Consider the following 18481-nt stretch of genomic DNA (forward strand, 5'->3'; position numbering starts at 1 on the left):
CCCAGGTTGTGCTGTTTATTTTTAGCAGGTTGCAATTTAACAAGATGGGCCAGTTTTGCTTTCAGCTTACAGACCCTGTTTCAGCAAAGCAATTAAATACATACTTAACTTTAAGCACATAAGTAGCTCTACCACTGGGACTACCCATGTGCTTGAAGTAAAACACCTATGTTACTGAATCAGGGCCATAGTCAGTCAGGTTTTCCTACAGAATCTTGCTAAGTACTGAATTTCCCCCAGCCCCACCCCTCCAAAAAACAAACAAACAAACTTTTAATACCTTGTTTAAAGTGATTTTATGTTCCTAACTTTCTTATTTTTCATAACATTTTAGCAAAAATAATTTTACACATCAAAAATATATACAACTGCAGCCATTCACAATTTCAGTGCAAAGCCTTGAAAATGGTGGGTATTTTGTGACTGTATCAGATGTACATTACTCTGGGTTTGCTGTAAGAAGACTTTACAATAGTAGCTTCTCTCTGGCATTCCAGGGCCTGGGGTTAGCCTATTCCTCCCCCAGGCTCACATCAGCCTCCATCCTACTCCTTCCGATCACCTTTAGTCACCTGCTTTTGCATCAGCAGACATGTCAGTTTGAAGAGGTGGTGGTAATTGCAGGGAGGAGTGACTAATTCATAATGAAAATATTATTAGACAAAATTAGCTTGTTTTGAATTGCCAGAAACCAGTTTCAGATTTATTGGTTATTTGAAATTATCAACTTCTGCAATAATAATTCTTGATCTGTAGGTTGTTCAAATGGTTTTTTGCATATATTTGAAATCAGACACTTGAGCAGCCTTGTTCAGTTTTGTTTGGACATGTCACATGCTATATTTCTGGGCCCTGCTTATACAAGTATGAGAGATGCCATCTTGGCTGGTACAGCAGGAATTGACCTGAGGACCTCTAGAGCTAAGGGCATGAGCTACTGGAGCTTGAACTGAAGCTCTCGATCGGGCACAGAGCGGGATCTGTACACACATTCCTTTGTCGCTTACATAAGCATAACTCCTAGAAGCAGCTTTCTAGTGTGAATATTTGTATGCAAGAGTTCCGAATTCACTTCCTGTGAAAATTATCTAGTATCAGTTGAGAATCGGTTATTTGCAAGAACTTCCTGCCACTAAGCTTATTTGCTGGAATATTTGCAGAAACAAAGGCAAAAGGGGGTGTAGGCAAGCTTTAAAAAAAAAAAAAATTCTCTCATATCCAGATGCAATAACAGCCCCTGTCTAAAATTAATGGTGGTAGCACCAGGATTCTCACTATGAATAAGCAACCCCATCTTCTGGCTCTGGCATGTACTTACCCACTGTTTATGATCCCAGCTGGGTTTGATGAATTCAAGATGTTGAAACAGCAGATTTTAGGATGACAGCATAGACTGAGGTGAAGAGTAATAGCAATGAAGCTATATGCCATCTCCTTCAGCTCCTGTGATGGGTTCTCCATGTCCAGTGATAGACCCTTGCTGATGCTGTTTGAGGGCTATAATGGTGCAGTTCAGCTTCCACCATTATCAGATTTGGTCTGCATCCCAGTGTCCCCTGTTGGTTGGGTTAGCTCTCCGGATGACCCCAAAAATTACCCCCTTCCAGGGTCCACAAATAGTCAAAAAGAAGGAAAAACTCAGACACACTAGGCTACAGCTTCTTCATCAGGGTCTGAGTGGACACTTCTTCCCTCTATTGGAGGGGCTCGCTCAGTCTTCCTGTAGCCCTGCCAAATGGTCCTTTGCTCAGCTCCTCTCCAATCTTCTTCCTTAAGCCCCTTTCTCTTTGACAAGATCAGCACACCTGGGAGTGGAGACAAATCTACCAAAATAGAGTTTGAATCATAAGTGCAGACAGGCAGACATCTCTTGTGGTTGTGATAGAACCCCCATTGTAATGTCATGGGGACAACAGACTGTTATTGGGTTACTTATTAACTTACACTGCTAGATGCAGATATGTTATTGTACTTGCATCCATTTCTCAGGCAATGGGAACAACAGATAGGCACATTTCCAAATGCCAATTTCAAATTGCTATCAGCACCCAGGCTTTGAATGCATGTTCCCCCAAATGCATGGTTTTGTAGCACAGCCTTAATTAACAATTAATTCACCAGCAAGTTGCATGTGCACCAGAAACAAGTAAATCCACAGAATAACAGCAACTGCTTAGAGACTAATCCAGTTCTGTGTTTTTCAGCTGTCACTTGATCTTTACTACACGGAAGATGAAATATATGAACTATCGTATGCACGAGAGCCAAGAAGCCACCGAGCTGCAGTAAGAGCCTTTCCAGAACCTTAACAAAATGATTTAACAGCAATATAAATTTCATCCCTAGTAGACACTTTGGTTTAGGCTACAGCTCATTAAAGACACTGACGTGTTTGTGATATATCGTTGTTACAAACAAACAACATATTAGTAGAGCAGAATAGTAATAACAACGCTATATAAGGGCCTGCTTCTCCTCTCACTCTTATACCAGCGTAACTCCATTTATTTCAATTATGTATTTGAAATGTATGTAGTTACTCCTGATTTATATCAGCAGGAGTGGAGACATCAGGCCCATGAGTTGCCCCATTGATAGTGAACTCTAATTCTTCTAAAGCAACAGGCGTCCGTCAATTCCAATAATCTGCCCCAAGGCATTTTTATAATATTTTATTTTTTCAAATTTTTTTTATAAACACGGAAAAGAAAGCTGCTTACTGTGACACACTCTCAGGGCATCCAGAACTGTAAGTCACCTTGTTAGCCCTCTGCCTTTACAAAAGAGAGATTTGCGGATGCTAAACCAACTGACAACATCCTGCCACCCCAGTTGGTTAGCCAGCCAAACAAACGCCTTAGGACTCTGTCAGCCCTTACTTTGCCTTGCAGGTAACACTTGGTGCATCCCAGTGCCCAACCCCCCGTGGAAGAGCCTTCCCTTTGCAGTATCCAGCCCCTGCCACCAGACACTTACAAAAGCTTGTTAGCTCTGCTGGAGATTCACACTTTACTGTAATATTACAGCCCTGAGATGAAGTTACAATAAAATAAACTTATTCTTGATTAAAAGTGAACAAAGATTTAAATGAGACTATGCAAAGATAATAGAAACAGAAAATGGTTACAAACAAAAGTATAACACTTTGTGGTGACTAAAAGTTAACTTGACAGGCTACAATCCTCGTCTAAGTTTCTCACCTAAAGGCACCTCTCAGCGTCACAAGCTGAGAATCCCTGGGTCCAAAAGGCACTGGCCTCTTTGTTCCCTCAGTGATGAATTCCCAAGGGGTTCCTTCCCCCTTCTTATAGTCCAGAAAACATTGGAAAGTATTCTTTTGCCATGTGCCACCAGCCAAAGTTCTCCCTTGCTGGCATGCAGACACCATGTTATCTATGCTGTTTTCTCATCCTTGTGTTAATTTGCTTTTCCTGTTGACTTAATATGCTTGCTTTGAGTTTCTTTTACCATGCTCGATTGAGACCTAGGCAGACAGATATCAACATTCCATTGTCTAGGAAAACCTTGCCTATCAGCCTGGCCTGGGTTGAACATATTCAACTGTGTAATGGTTACCCACACATACATCACACAGTGATTGTGATGACTAGTGTGATACAAGTTTTTTCAACTGACACCTTACACTATATTCTTTACAGATAAGTACCATGACAGCAGTGTTAGGTGTAGTGAGTTTGTCAGGCCTGATAGCAGTTGCTGTTATATGACAGTGATCTCTTTGCCATTATGCACTGAGGGGCTTTTAAGGTCACCCTTACATTGCATAAAACTGATCTACTGTTAATCAAAATGCATAGGACTGAATGTAGTAGCAATGGGGAAATTACTGCTGTTCTTGGTAAATTGGTTGAAACAATAATTAAAAGTGTTCATGATATCAGAGAGACTAACCAGCCGTTATAAAGGAAAATTGTGCCTCACTAATTGACCGTTCAAAAGGCCTTTGACAAAGTCTTTCACAAAAGGCTAGTAAGTAAATTAAATAGTCATGGGGTGGGATACATAGTCTTGTCAGGAAGCAGAAACTTGGATAGAAAAGAGGAGTTAAATGGTCAATCATTTAACAGGATGCCACAGGCTCCATACTATGGCAGGTGTTCTGCAATATATACTCACTGAGCTGGAGCAGGGGGTGAAAAATGAAGTAGCAAAATTTGCAGATGACAGTTTTTTAGACTAGTCAAGACTGAAAAATCATGTAAGGAATTGCAGCGGCAGCCGATTAGTTTGTGTTGAGGGGGGGAAAAACAGCGAAGAACTGCACCTTGGCCGGAGTAATTTGAACTACTCACCCACCTTACTGGGCTCTGAATTAACTGTAATAACTTAGGGAAAAGACCCAAGTATCACTGAGGATAGCTCAGTGAAGACCTTCCTCTCAAGTATCTAGTACTGACCACTGTCAGAGACAGGATACTGGATCCACTAGGCCACTGCTCTGCTCCTGGCTAGCCATTCTTATTCTTCTGTTAGACAAAGGAAAGAACTTGGTTATTGAAAATACTTGATGAGATGGTAATAAGTTTCTATAATGTTCATTTTAGCCTTTGACACCTTCCAAACCACCGGTAGTTGCAGACTGGGCCTCAGGCATAGCTCCAAAACCTGATCCAAAGACAATCAGCAAGCACGTTCAGAGAATGGTGGATGTAAGTGGCCATTTTACCATATATGTTTGATTACATCCTGTATATGATAATATATATAACGAGAAGCTGCATACTGAAAACCAGACATCTTCAAAACTGTGCTGAGTCTATTTGTAAACAATGTTAAAAACATTGCATTGTTTGAAAGCACAATTTTATTATAGCAGTTATAGTCCCATAAAGGGTATCCGCTAACTGCACTGCTATTTAAACTGCAGCACACATTCATTCTTTGCTAAAGTTTGTTTTGATACAGTGTGTTTGTCGCGACTGGGACATGGGCGATCTGACCTAGTGGTCACATATCAGAAAGTCAGAGTCTGAGACAGGCCAGAGGGCGAACTGGGAGTCAAATGTCAGGAGGCAAGCTTGAGAGCCAAACCACAGATCAGGAACCAGAGTTGGGACAGGTCAGGATACCAGAAAGTCAAGCCAGAAGAGCAGAAGCACACAGTCCATAGCAAGGTGGATCCCAGTTGTATGGACAACTTCCTGTTCCTGTGCTGGGTTTAAATAGGACTTTGGACCAATCAAGCTTCCAGGACTGGGGCACTCTGTCTGGGTTCAGTTTTGATTCTGACAACAGTTAGTAGGGCTCTCAAGGGCAGGTGGAACCTGATAGCTCCAATGAACCCTACAGACCAGGATTCAAGTCCCATGGCCCCTGCCAGTGTTTCACATGTGTTTTCACAAATTGCTAGATAACAAGAATTTATGATGAGCTAGAGGAACTTTTAAAGTTAAGATTTAGGATCTGATTCTGCAACCCTTATATACTTAATAGATGCAAGCAGTCACATCAACTTTAATGGTGCTACTCAACGGGCGCAAGGGTTGCAGAAATGGCCTTAATTCAGCCAGATACTTAAGTATGTGGACAGTCCCACTGATGTCAATGGGACTGCCCCTGAGCTCAGAGTTAAGCATGTGCTTACATACTTTGCTGAGTTGGAGGCCTACAAGAGAGAAAGTAACTTTTGGCTTTTCTACACCTACAAGTTGTGCAGGTGCAAGTTATATTGGAGTAGTTAAATCGATCCAAGTATTTTGATTAAGTGCATTCACACCATTGCACTTGCACAGGTGCAGACATCACTGGGGTCGCACAGCCTTGTTGGCACGGAGAGGATTATAGTGAACGTTTTTAAGGAGGGAACTAGGAGACAGAGAGGCAGTGGGGCCTGGCAGCCCGAACTGAGTGTGTGGCAGGTGGTGATGTGTGGGAGAAGGCAGAAAACACCAAGCAGAGAAAGCAGGGGAAATGGTCAATATGTTTGTAGTGGAGCTATGGGGATATAGAGAAGGGAAGGACACTTCTGCCCTCCCCCATAGCTGTTTCTGCCTGGTTTCAAATAACAAAGGCAGCAGGCACTTAGAATCGGAAGGAAGCTCCTGAGCTCAGAGCTACCCTCTTGTGTGACAGGTACTGGCAGATGACCTTGTTTTGGGTGAGAGTTTCTGAGCTCTGTTTACATATGCTTCTTGCCCCAGAGAGCAAGGAAGTCAATTCTCTACCTTCAGGTCTTGGCAAATGTGCTAGGCATTATAGCCCCTTTGGTGAACCCAAGAATGCTCTGAAAGGTTTGGCATTCTAGTGGCTTGCAAATGGGGCTCTTGGGAGTTTGTAAAACGTCTTAAAGTCCGAGTGACTTTGGGACAAGCTGATGGCTAGATCGGGAGTGCAGAAAGGTCACCACAGCTCAGTGCATCAGTCACTGCTGCAGTGTAGGCTAGAAGTGGGAGGATTACTTGAACCGATGTCGCTACATTAATAAAAGCATGTGTCTACGGTGCTACTCCATTGATTTAACACTCCCTCCAAGGTAGAGCTGCCCTGATAAAATAACCTGGGGAACTATTTTGGTTTAACTACAAAGCTCTAGCTCTGGGAGATGGTGTGTGCACATGCACGCGCCTACTCCCACTTTATAATAAAGAGGGCTACATTGGCGCAACCTTTGTGTGTAGACCTGGACATAGTGGCTTAGAGGGGGGAAAGGGGCTGAGTGTGAAAAACAAAGGGATCTGGGGAAGGGAAGTGCCACCATACCCAGGTAGTGGAGTTGCACACACTATGGAGCAATACAGAATTTGGTCCATGTTGTTTAGAATTTACCTTTAGGTTTTGACATCAATCCAGAATGTACGATGGTTCTATAGATTTAAGCAGGGCAGGCAGCGAGAAAGGTCCTTGCACTGTTTTAAAGAAAACCATTAAAGTTTATTTTACACTGAATGACTAAAAAGCAATATATGTTTTTGTCTGGGATGCTAATATATTTTGAACTTAATTTTTTTTCCCAAAAAGGTGATAAGTAAGTTGTCCAACTTCATTATAATTTCCTCTATTATCATCTTATCCAGTCTGTCTTCAAAAATTATGACCATGATCAGGATGGATACATTTCTCAGGAAGAATTTGAAAAGATTGCAGCCAGCTTTCCATTCTCATTTTGTGTCATGGACAAGGACAGGTGTGTGTCTGCGAACCTCATTTTTACATCTGTTTCTGCACGTGAGCTTCGTAACAGATAGTTGTTGTCATAAGAGATGTTAAAATCACCCTTCCCTCTGCCAAAATGAAAGTGGAAACATAACTCACAAAAGCACCTTCTGAGTTAGTTGCAAATGACCTCGCCCACATGCAGCAAAATCAAACCGTTGTCTCTTGTGAGACTCCAATACTCTGGTTAGACCGATTGGAGAAAATTGAAGTGTAATATCTTAAAGAATATTTTGTTGAATTATATTCAGTAACATTAACTGTATTGAACATTTTTCTAAGGTAAAACTGTGTCTCAGAACAGGCTTTTGTTGTTGTCGTTGTTAAAGACCATGTAGAGAACTAAAATATGTTTGGCGCAGACCAGTGAAACCTGTGTTTTGACCAAATGACAACAGATTTCTGTGTTAGCCAAAAATGTTCCTCAAAATATAGAAAAATGCAGCTGTGGTCATTTGGAGTTTCTTTGGCCTGCAAGGATTAACATTAGAAAGCAGAGAAAATTAAAATTTGACTCTGCCAGAAATCCTTGGTGTATATCTTTCTTCCTCCTAAGAGAAAGCACGTTTTCTAACACCACATTAGAGATTGTAAAGAACAGTGTGAATTCCTGTTGGAAGGAATTATTCCCTTGCTTCATTTTTTTTTTTTGCTTTGTTTTGATAATTGCGCAGTGTTCTGAAGCTGTTGTGAGTTTGAATCTCACAAGAAGCTATTTTGTTTAGTTGTATAAATTGCATTTTAATTCATAGATAAATGAGTTTCTGTAGAACCCATGACCACTAGGCCAGATTATTGAATAATTCTGACATCTATGGCTGTTAGAATTGGGGGTGGAAGATGTTAACTCTCCTTGTGCTGTTGGAAAGCAGAGCCCCAATTAACCATATCTCTCATTTATTTTCAGGGAAGGTCTGATTAGCAGGGATGAAATAACAGCTTACTTTATGAGGGCTAGCTCGATCTATTCTAAATTAGGTCTTGGCTTTGCTCACAACTTCCAAGAGACCACTTACCTAAAGCCTACGTTCTGTGACAACTGTGCTGGATTTGTAAGCTTATTTTTTAAGTACATTACTTTAACATCTGTTAGCATAACAATATTTCTTCAGTCTAGTAAGCAAACATTTATCATTTAATATTGAAATCTTAACATTAAACATGTAAATTGTCCTATTGACCATGTTTCAATAGAGGCTTTTCCCTCCTTAGTGGTGTTTTTGCTTCTCTAACATTGCTCCCTCTGCCTTGTGTTCTTCTGGCTGCCAAGGCAGCCGTGTTTCAAGCTACATCACTGTCAGGCAAGAGGTGCAAAGCCTAGAGCCTCCCTCTCCGAGTTTGTTGGGACTGGCCCAGCACTGAGCGCAGCTGGGCCTGCTTCCTGTTTAGCAAAGGAAGATGGGGCAAGCTGACTGCGCTGCTCCCTGGTGACCGATTCCTGGGATCAGCATCATGCTGTTACGGGGTGATGTCTGATATGCGTTAGTGATGGCTCCTGAAAGCGTGTCACAAGCTGGAGACTAGGCTTTACAAAAGCGCAATAGACGTGACTTGTAAGACCCCTGCTACTCCAATTCTGGAACCTCTTTGCAGATCAGCAGACACGGTTGACTGGCAAGAAAAAGTATCAGGCTTCAAAACAAATGGGTGGGCTTTTGTCACATTCTTATGCCTGGAGGGGGTCATCTGACATGCCAGAATTCAATGAAATATCTTAACACAAATATGCTTTTTTTCCCTTTGTCCCTGAACTCCAGCTCTGGGGAGTTATTAAGCAAGGATATAGATGCAAAGGTAATTACTACTTCCTTTTCTGTTGACTTAATGCATAGTTGTGAAGGTGCCTTGCAAAATTAGTAAGATTGTAGCCTGAGGGTACATTACCTTTTCCATAGCCTCACTTCAATCCCCCCATCTAAGGAGGCAGATCCCAGGGGTGTCTGCTGGCAGAGGAAGCCATGGCCTGAGATCTGGAGGAGGAGCAGGTGGCCCTCAGCCAGTTTGAGGTCATAGGACCTCACAACAGATGGCCCTAGCCCTCTGCAAATCCCCACAGGATCTGTAATGGACACTCCTGTTTCACAGGGAGGCAAACCCCAGCTCCCAACAGAACTATTTGGGGAGCTCCACAATGGAAATCTTGCAGGGTTTTCCTTCCTCTGAATATGCTCCTGCAGGCTTTTGCATGGGAGAAGACAATGTGACCGTGCGATATTAAGTAGGCACCTGGGCCAGTTCCACTGTAATGTGTTGTGCTTGGCTGAGTGTTTGCTAGTGGGATATCTTCAGTATAAAAGTGGTTTGAATGGTACATTGCACAGGGATGCAGTTGAGTATATTTACCTTCCATTTGTGGTTTCATACCATGCCTTGTAGAACATGTAAGAAGACCTCTGCAGTTTCCTGCAGTTTACAGTGTGGGAACGGATCTCAGATGTTGCAGCAAAACCACTAAATGCTACAAACCTTGTTTTACTTGTTTACAGACTGTGGAATGAACTGTCACAAGCAATGCAAAGACCTGGTTGTATTTGAGTGCAAGAAAAGATCCAAAAGCATGACTGCAGATAACAGCCCGACCTCAGCCCTCGCTTCTAGCCTCTGTCCTGTAGGAGTCAAAGAGCAATTCCATGGTGAGGAAGGTTCAGCTATCCAAGATCAAAGTGACCCCCAACATACTGATTGAATATCTGGGTGGTGGGTGAAGCTTCCCCTAGGGGAGGCTAGCTCCCTGTCCTACCTCTTCCACCTACAGTTCTGCCACACTCCCCCTACTTTGCCCAGGCCCCCTCCCTGCTTAGCCCCTCCACCGCCGCTCCCCACGTCCCTCCTCACCTCTCCTCCCCCCTCCCTTGTGAGGCTCCCACTACCCGACACATTCCTCCTCTCCTTACCCACTCTGCATCCCCCCCTCCCAAGGCCCCCGCCTCTCAAGCTCTCTGTGTCCCTCCTCTCCTCCACTGGGAGCGGGGAGGGGGGTGAAGATGGACGCAGCGAGCGGCAGGTGGGTGAGTCTTGCGGGGAGGGGGTGGAGGAGAGGAGGGACATGGCAAGCAGTAAGGATCTGTGGAGAGGCAGGGTAGAGGAGAGACTTACCAGGCAGTGGCGGGGGCCTTGGGGTAGAGCAGGAAGGGGAAGAGGCAGAGCAGGGTCACCACAACCCAGGTGTCTGGTGACAGCTATGCCCGGGAAGGCTTATACCCATCGCCTATGATTGAATAGCATTAGTTAATAAACACTAGAATTCTGTAACAACATATTGACTGCGGCTAGAAACAGACATAAGTAAACCTAGCTCTGGGTGCACCCACCACTATCCCTCTCCTGCTCACAATATTGCTAATTTTTTCAGTCCTGGTCATTTCCTGAGCAGAGACCTCTAGTTATGTGAAATTGTATGACATGCACAAATTCCCACAAGAGCTGAGCTGAGATGCTGCCCAACTTTTCTCAGCTGTGATTCAAAGGATCTGAGCCCAGCTGTCTGGCAGTGAAAGGCTGATGTGTTAACTAATTATGCCACCTTGTGACAAGCAGATTGCAGTGTGCTCTAGTTTCTACCATTTGGCAGGAAGCAATTGCAATATTAAATAAGTGGCTCAGGGTTAAATTCATATTTCGCTTCTGGGTTTCTAAAATCAACTCGTGTACACTCCATGTGCACCAAGAAAATTAAGAGCTGTAATTACATTCTTTTCTTCACTTCCCTAGGCGATTTCAAACTCCCTCTTGGTCACCTTAACCAACCCCCTTACATTAATACTCAGCTGTACAGATCTTTACTAATTGCCCATTCTTTCCTGCCTATCTCAAGCAAGGAAACGTGGCTTAATCTCCGATCTAACCAGTTAAGCATCCAAAAGAAGAAGTGTTTCTCTTGAATGAGACCACAGGCTATTTCTTTTTTTGACTCAAATTTCCCCAAGATATTCACTCTCATCATCTTTGAGCTCTCCTGCTCTTTGCACATCGCCTTTGTCTGTAAATCTGTCTGTAACCACCCCACTGCATTGCCCATGTACACACTGCCTCAACTGCTCTGATGGTGGAGTTCTCACCCATGCCTCCATATAAAATGTAAACATTTCATAGTGCTGGTAATTAACCATTAGAATGGTTTACTAAGGGTCGTGGTGGATTCTCCATCGCTAGCAATCTTTAAACCAAGGCTGGAGGTTTTTCTAAACAATATGCACTAGGAATTATTTTTGGGAAGTTCTATGGCCTGTGTTATAAAGGAAGGCAGGCTAGATGATCAGAGGGGTCCCTTCTGGCCTTGGAAGCTATCAGACTGCTCTCACTGACCTGGTCTGTGGCCTCCCTCAGGCCCATCTCTCTTTCCAGACTCCAGAACATGCAGGGCTGTAACACATGCAGATATGGCCGTCCAAGTTGCCCCAGGTACAAAGAGCCACAGCTGCATCCTTCATTAGCTCCACTGACTCCCCGTTCATTTAAAAGTTCTCAAAATGCCTCTATTTCTCACCTCAAGTGCTTGCCCCACATAGTTACTGTAGTCAGACTTGGGTTGCAAGGTATCCAATTTTCAACCGAACACCTGGTCGAAAAGGGACCCTCCCCAGCCTGGTGAAAATGAGTGAGTGAGGGTGGGGGAGAGTAAGCGACACATGGAGGGGGGATGGAGTGAGTGGGGCCGAGCCTCGGAGAAGGGACCGGGCAAGGGATGTTCGGTAAGAAAGTTGGCAACCCTACCTGAAACCAACAGCTTCTGGTCCCACAATCACTGATTTCCCAGTCTCCACAGAGCTTGCCTTCTCTGTGCCAGTTAGGGCTAACCCCCGAGTCCTCGGAGTGCTCCATGCAGTATCCAGTCCCTCTCACTGGACACTCACAATAATTACCAGGTAAGCTGTCCCCAAAGAAACAATGTACACACAGCTTGGCTGGTACATCTCAGGATCTGATCCTTTTATAACACCACAGCACTGTAATCTACTTATATGCTTATTAACAAAGATTATGATTTAAGAGATATTGATAAAGGATAATGAGTGGAAACATATTTAAAAAAGGAATCTGAGGTCTACACTTATTAATGGAAAAAGAAGAACAGGAGTACTTGTGGCACCTTAGAGACTAACAAATTTATTAGAGCATAAGCTTTCGTGGACTACAGCCCACTTCTTCGGATGCAAGTGGGCTGTAGTCCACGAAAGCTTACGCTCTAATAAATTTGTTAGTCTCTAAGGTGCCACAAGTACTCCTGTTCTTCTTTTTGCGGATACAGACTAACACGGCTGCTACTCTGAAACTTATTAATGGTTACCTTTCCTGTTTTATAAAGTAGATCTTCTCCCAAGGAGTCAGTTATGAGAAAGCTGCTGGTTTTCAGTCAAAACCAAGACCCAAGTTTTCATAACTATGGCCACACCCTTCAAGGGGTTTCCTCAGTAAGGGGATACCAAAATGGGAAATAAAAGGAGAAGCAAAAAGCCAAACTCATTGTTTTGACCCCACAGTCAGGATTCCCCCACCCCCACCCCACCATTGTGCAGCCTCCACGTTGTCTTCAGATACTCCTGCTGATTTGAAATGCAAATGTCGCTCCCATTGTGTTTGGCTTACAGTGCTTAATCTACATATTAACCTAGGCAGACTCCTGAACATACATGCCTTTGTCTGGCGAAACCAGTTCTTCACTTCTGCGGGGAATAATACCTTGATACAAACCACAAGGACATAATTTTTTACATATAATCCGTACATAGATATCACAACAATATTAATGATCAGCAAGATATTAGCTTTCATTTAAGATCTCACACAATGTGCGTTACTGATAAATGCCATGACAGCAACATCATAGATATAGTGAGTTTAGCAGGCCCAGCAGGAGTTGCTGTTACAGAACAGTGAGCCCTTTGCCAGTTGGTGTGGAGGAGCTCTTAGGCTGGGTCTACACTACCCGCCTGAATCGGCGGGTAGAAATCGACCTCTCGGGGATCGATTTATCGCGTCCCATCGGGACGCGACAGTCGATCCCCGAATCGACGCTCTTACTCCACCAGCGGAGGTGGGAGTAAGTGCCATCGACGGGAAGCCGCAGAGGTCGATTTTGCCGCCGTCCCTACAGTGGGGTAAGTCGGCTGCGATACGTCGAATTCAGCTACGCTATTCGCGTAGCTGAATTTGCGTATCTTAAATCGACCCCCCCTGCAGTGTAGATGTAGCCTTAGAGTCACACCTTTACCTCTCCATTTCTCATTCCCTCTGCTTTCATTTGTTGCTTTCATTTTGTAACTGCTGTTTAACTCAACAAACCATTTTGAGATCACTTACATGAAAGACATTGCAAAATGAAGTATTTAATTGCATCAGTTTTAGAGGGGCAAGCTAACACAAAAAGATTGTGATTTTTCCCCAAGGCCATGGGGAAAGGAAGGGTAAGTAAGGGGGTAGAGAGGTTGTTTTACCTTTGTATTTGGCACTGGTGTGACCACTGCTGGAATACGGTGTCCAGTTCTGGAGTCTACAATTCAAGAAGGATGTTGATAAATTGGAGAGGGTGTAGAGGGAGAGCCCAGAGAATAATTAAAAGATTAGAAAACATCCTTGCAGTGGCAGATGCAAAGAGCTCAATCTACTTAGCTTAACAAAGAGAAGGCTAAGGGGTGACTTGATTACGTTCTCTAAGTACCTACATGGGGAACAAATATTTAATAATGGGCTCTTCAGTCAAGCAAACAAGAGATATAACATGATTGAATGGCTGGCAGTTGAAGTTAGACAAATTCAGATGGGAAGTAAGGTGTACACTTTTAATAGTGAGGGTAATTAACCATTGGAACAATTTACCATTCTCCATCAGTGGTAACTTTAAAATCAAGATTGGATATTTTTCTAAAAGATCTGCTGTAGGAATTATTAGGAGGACGTTCTCTAGTCTGTATTATTTCATTTTCATTCATAATACATAAAAGGTTGTTACAAGGAGGAGAGTGAAAAATTGTTCTCGTTAACCTCTGAGGATAGGACAAGAAGCAGTTGGCTTAAATTGCAGCAAGGGAGGGTTAGATTGGATATTAGGAGAAACTTCCTAACTGTCAGGGTGGTTAAGCACTGGAACAAATTGCCTACGGAGGTTGTGGAATCTCCATCATAGGAGGTTTTTAAGAACAAGTTAGACAAACACCTGTCAGGAATGGTCTAATTATTACTTAGTCCTGCCTTGAGTGCAGGGGAGAGGACTAGATGACCTATTGAGATCCCTTTCAGTTTTACACTTCTTAAAGACAGCTAAATTTACAGTAATACTTTCCTAATAATACTTTTCCATGTAAATAATTGTTGCAGTTGCTGCAGGGATTTTATGGGATTGTGAATCAGAGGGGAGGTGTCCACACTCTGGAAAAAGTTTAAGAGCCTGTGCTACTAGACCAAATTCAGAGAGATGTGAATATAAACACCATTTCAGATTAAATATTGCATAGTACATTGTTTTAAAAAGGCACCCTGAATGACTATGGCTATATATCTTCCTTCCCAATGCAGGTCTCCCATTAACTCAGTTCGTTGTTTCTGTTCTGTAGGGCAGGAGGAAGGACCATTTACATTTCCTAATGAAGAAGTGGCTGAACACAATGAAGAGAGCAAGGACCGAACAATTATGCTTATGGGTGTCTCGTCCCAAAAAATCTCAGTGAGAGTGAAGCCAGCTGTTCTTGACAAGAGCACACAGACTGAGCCAGCACTGGCAAATAGCGCTGTACCCAGTAGGCAGATAGAGAAGGAGCACGGGATGCCATCGGAAAATATTTATCTACAGCCCGCAACACCATCTCCATGCCCAAGCCCAGTTCTAAGCCGCAAAAAGGCTTATGTAAAATGGGAAAACAAAGACTCAAGTCAGAAACGAAAGGATGAGCAGCACATCTATAAACCTTCGTACCAGGAAGTGGAGCAGGTACTTACACAATGGACCACATTCTCCTTTACACTACAGTGGCACAGTAAAGAGGCCTTAAAGTTGATTTAACAATCTACTGTCACTTCAAGGGCCCTTTGCACTGCCAGGGTAATTAACTACTGGAACAATTAATAATGGATATTTGTAGAGCCTCCATCCCTTGAAAACTTTAAATCAAGATTGGATATATTTCTAAAAGATATGCACTAATTCAAGCGTAAGCTATTGGGCTTGATGCAGAAATCATTGGGCCTTTCTTATGCAGGAAGTCAGATTAAATTATCACAATGATCCCTTTCAGCCTTAAAATCCATAGGTGAAATCCTGGTCTCATTGAAGTCACTGGAGCCAGGATTTTACCCTATAAATCTAGTCATCAATTTTAGGGACACTCCAGACTGGGCAATAGTTTGCAAATTAGTTTCCACAGTGAAGATGTTGCCATTAAACTGTAAGCCACTATGCTCATGCCAGGTTAACCCTGCCTTGCCCAAAACTCTCTCCAGCTAAACAATAGCACTAACAAAACCAGACTTTACCATGAGAAAGATGTGAACTTCAAAATCTAAATGGGATCATTAAATATTATAATTTGTTTCTCTTTTTGCATTTCTAAAAAAAAAAAAAAAAAATCCATAGGAAGTTAAAGCCTATGCAAGATGCGATGTCTGTGCAGATTTCACTCTAGTCCCTTGCATCTGAAGAAGTGAGGTTCTTACCCACGAAAGCTTATGCTCCCAGTACTTCTGTTAGTCTCAAAGGTGCCACAGGACCCTCTGTTGCCTTTCAGCAATGATAGAATCCTCAGATGCTGGAGTCTCTCTCAATATCAAAAGACCTTTTACTCTCTGGTACAAGGCTCAGTTAGCCATCCTGTTCCCTGCCCTCAGGGAACCCTCCAGTGCTTAATTTGTGCTGGGGCTCAGCCTGGCACCTCTAGGCTTGGCTGTTCATAGCCCCGGCACCTCTGGGCTCCAGCCAGCTGCTGCCACTCTCCAGCCACCCAGCTCTGAAGGCAGCGCCACCACCAGCAGCAGCGCAGAAGTAAGGGTGACAACACACCAAACCATGCCATCCTTCCTTCTGCCCTGCTGCTGGTGGCGGCGTTGCCTTCAGAGCTGGGCGCCCGGCCAGCCGCTGCTGCTCTCCGGCCACTCAGCCAGTGCTTAATTTACATCAGGGCTTTCTGGGGCTGAGCCGTGGCACCTCTTTCATTACAAATTAAGCACTGGAACCCTCCTCCTCAGTGCTGATTCTATCAGCACTTTCTACAGACCCGATTTATTCCTCATCTTCCCCATCCTCCTACCTCCACCCAGCTTCTGCTAAGGAGCATTCCCATGCTCTTAAGAGCCGAAGTATAGGGATATCACCCCAGTTTCCCTTAAGGAAAGGCACATCCCCCATTACATGGTTGAAAGACTTTGGAACACTACTTCTCCTTCTCAGTTTTTCTTCCCTTCCTGGCTTTATTGGGCATACTGGGGTCCAGTCTCTCATACCTCTAGGTCCCACTCTCCTGTACCTTCAGCTAGAAAAAGACCAAGATCAACTTCCATGCAAAAGGCAGCGTCACCCACACACCAAAGATACATCTATACATATGGTGGCATGGAGAGTACGGACACTACATGCCCAGCGAGACATGGCTTAGGCCAGTAGAGTGCCCTACACACAGGAACCCCCAGGATAGATACTCTACACGGCTCTTTACACCCAAGCAGTGCCTCCAATGTCTACGCTGCTATTTTTAGCAATGTAACGTCCCGCTACCTCCCTGCTGCTGGAGTCTTTCCCTGCCACGGTGAGAGCCTCCGGCAGCAGGGAAAGGCTCTGGCAGGGGGTGGGGGAAGAGGCACCCTTGGAGCCTTTTCTCACTGCAGTGAGGCTCCCTGTTGTCGGAGCCTTTCACTGCAGCAAGGAAAGGCTATGGCGGGGGAGACAGTAGGGAAAGGCAGGAGCTGCTGGAGTTGTTCCCCCAGTATGTAGCTACACGTGTGGTGCCCGTACGCCACACACTGCTATCAGTGTAGACACAGCCACAAAGTCAAAGAGTCAGGGCCTGAATATGAAGAGGAGGATTCCTCCAGAGATCTGGTAGATGAAATGATAAAACAACCTGCTGCTCATTCATTACCATCTCCTGCTGAGGCAGTATCCCCATACTGATCCTGCCTGCAGCTGATTTTAGAGCAGTGATTTTCTAATTTTTTGAGCTGAGCCCCTCCCCCCCATTCTTTGGAGTTCAAATTTTTGGTTGTGCCCCATCCCCAATACAGACAAAAATAGAAAAAAGAAAAAAAAAGAGTCGGGGTGGGGCTTCCTCCCTGAGCCCTCCTGTGAGGGGCTGGCCAGAGCCACCTGCCATTGCCGCTCCCCTCCCTCCCACCCGAACATTCCTCCATGCCCACCCAGGGGGGCATGCCCCACAGTTTGAAGATTTTTGTTTTAGGGCATTTCAAGACCTGCTCGAGAGAATAGCCAATACTTGAGTTATCGCTTTCAGTGCGCCAAGAAAAGCCACCAAAGCGCTCCTGCATTCTCCATTCCCAGATGATAGCTAGAATGGCCATGCCTGTCAGTGAAGGCAGCTTAGAGCCAGCAAAGGACTCATGGCAGACACTGGCCTCAACTCCTATCTCTGAGGGCTTAGAGGAGTTACCAAGTACCTGCAAAAGGGATATGAATGTCATTTCTCACCCTACTCTGGGCTCTCTTGTGGTCTCAGCAATATTAGAAAAGTCCTAACAACCAGCCCTGAGTCGGTCCAGTCCCAAGGAAAATGATCTATAGAGGTTGGACTTATTTGGTAGAAAACCATATTCCTCAGTATCCTTGCAACTTATTACTTGCCAAACATAACAAGCAGGGATAAGGTTCTTCCTTTCTCGATCTCTCTCGAGACCAAATAATAGAACTGAAGGCGGTGAAGCAAAAGGTCAATAGTGGCCAAGACCTCTCACCAAGCTGCATCCAATGCACCTGTTCGATTCCTGGCCACAGCAATAACAAAGCATTCTGGCTCCAGCCATCAGGAATCCTGAAAGAGGTCCAGTATACTATTCAAGGAGCCTGATCTCTTCCATTCCCAAATTGATGAGGCTTTAAGATCTCGAACCAACCACATCAATAAGGTTTTACTTAAAGCTACTAGGTCATCTTGCTTCATGCACGTATGTGGTGCTTCTTGCCAGATTTTGCATATGTCCACTGCAGTCCTGGCTCAGAATTGTGTCGCAGCCTTCTAGATACCCCACGGACTCTTATCACAGTGCTATATTGTGGACTTTCTCAAATGGTGGATGAACCCCAGCACGAGGAGAGGAGATCCATTTCAGACTTTATGCCCATCACTAACAGTAGTCACAGATGCTTCTACGA

The 18481-nt window shown here is 44.1% G+C and overlaps 1 protein-coding gene and 1 long non-coding RNA gene across 16 annotated transcripts in view; one reads left to right on the plus strand and one right to left on the minus strand.

Moving 5' to 3' along the window:
* The window catches only part of RASGRP1 (RAS guanyl releasing protein 1), an 81442-nt gene that overhangs the window by 46369 nt on the left and 16592 nt on the right, over positions 1-18481 (plus strand). For 11 of the 15 annotated variants that reach the window (XR_002889791.3, XR_002889790.3, XM_024111164.3 and 8 more), the window contains 7 exons: positions 2205-2285; positions 4566-4670; positions 7035-7144; positions 8081-8225; positions 8931-8967; positions 9660-9806; positions 14724-15097. Coding sequence is in view for 13 of the 15 variants with exons in the window: in XM_024111164.3 (XP_023966932.1) it covers positions 2205-2285; positions 4566-4670; positions 7035-7144; positions 8081-8225; positions 8931-8967; positions 9660-9806; positions 14724-15097 (999 nt within the window). In the remaining 2 variants the exon portion in view is untranslated. Of the gene's footprint in view, positions 1-2204; positions 2286-4565; positions 4671-7034; positions 7145-8080; positions 8226-8930; positions 8968-9659; positions 9807-14723; positions 15753-18481 lie in introns of those variants that run through there. The other 4 variants (XM_065593221.1, XM_042857432.2, XM_008174652.3 and 1 more) reach the window with 4 other exon arrangements.
* Positions 278-4568, minus strand: LOC135983148 (uncharacterized). Its single transcript, XR_010600658.1, has 2 exons — positions 1319-4568; positions 278-634 (listed from the first exon to the last, which is right to left on the minus strand). It is a non-coding gene; the product is annotated as an uncharacterized LOC135983148 (long non-coding RNA).

This window comes from Chrysemys picta, chromosome 4 (genome assembly GCF_011386835.1).
Source record: "Chrysemys picta bellii isolate R12L10 chromosome 4, ASM1138683v2, whole genome shotgun sequence".
Taxonomy (NCBI): Eukaryota; Metazoa; Chordata; order Testudines; family Emydidae; genus Chrysemys; species Chrysemys picta.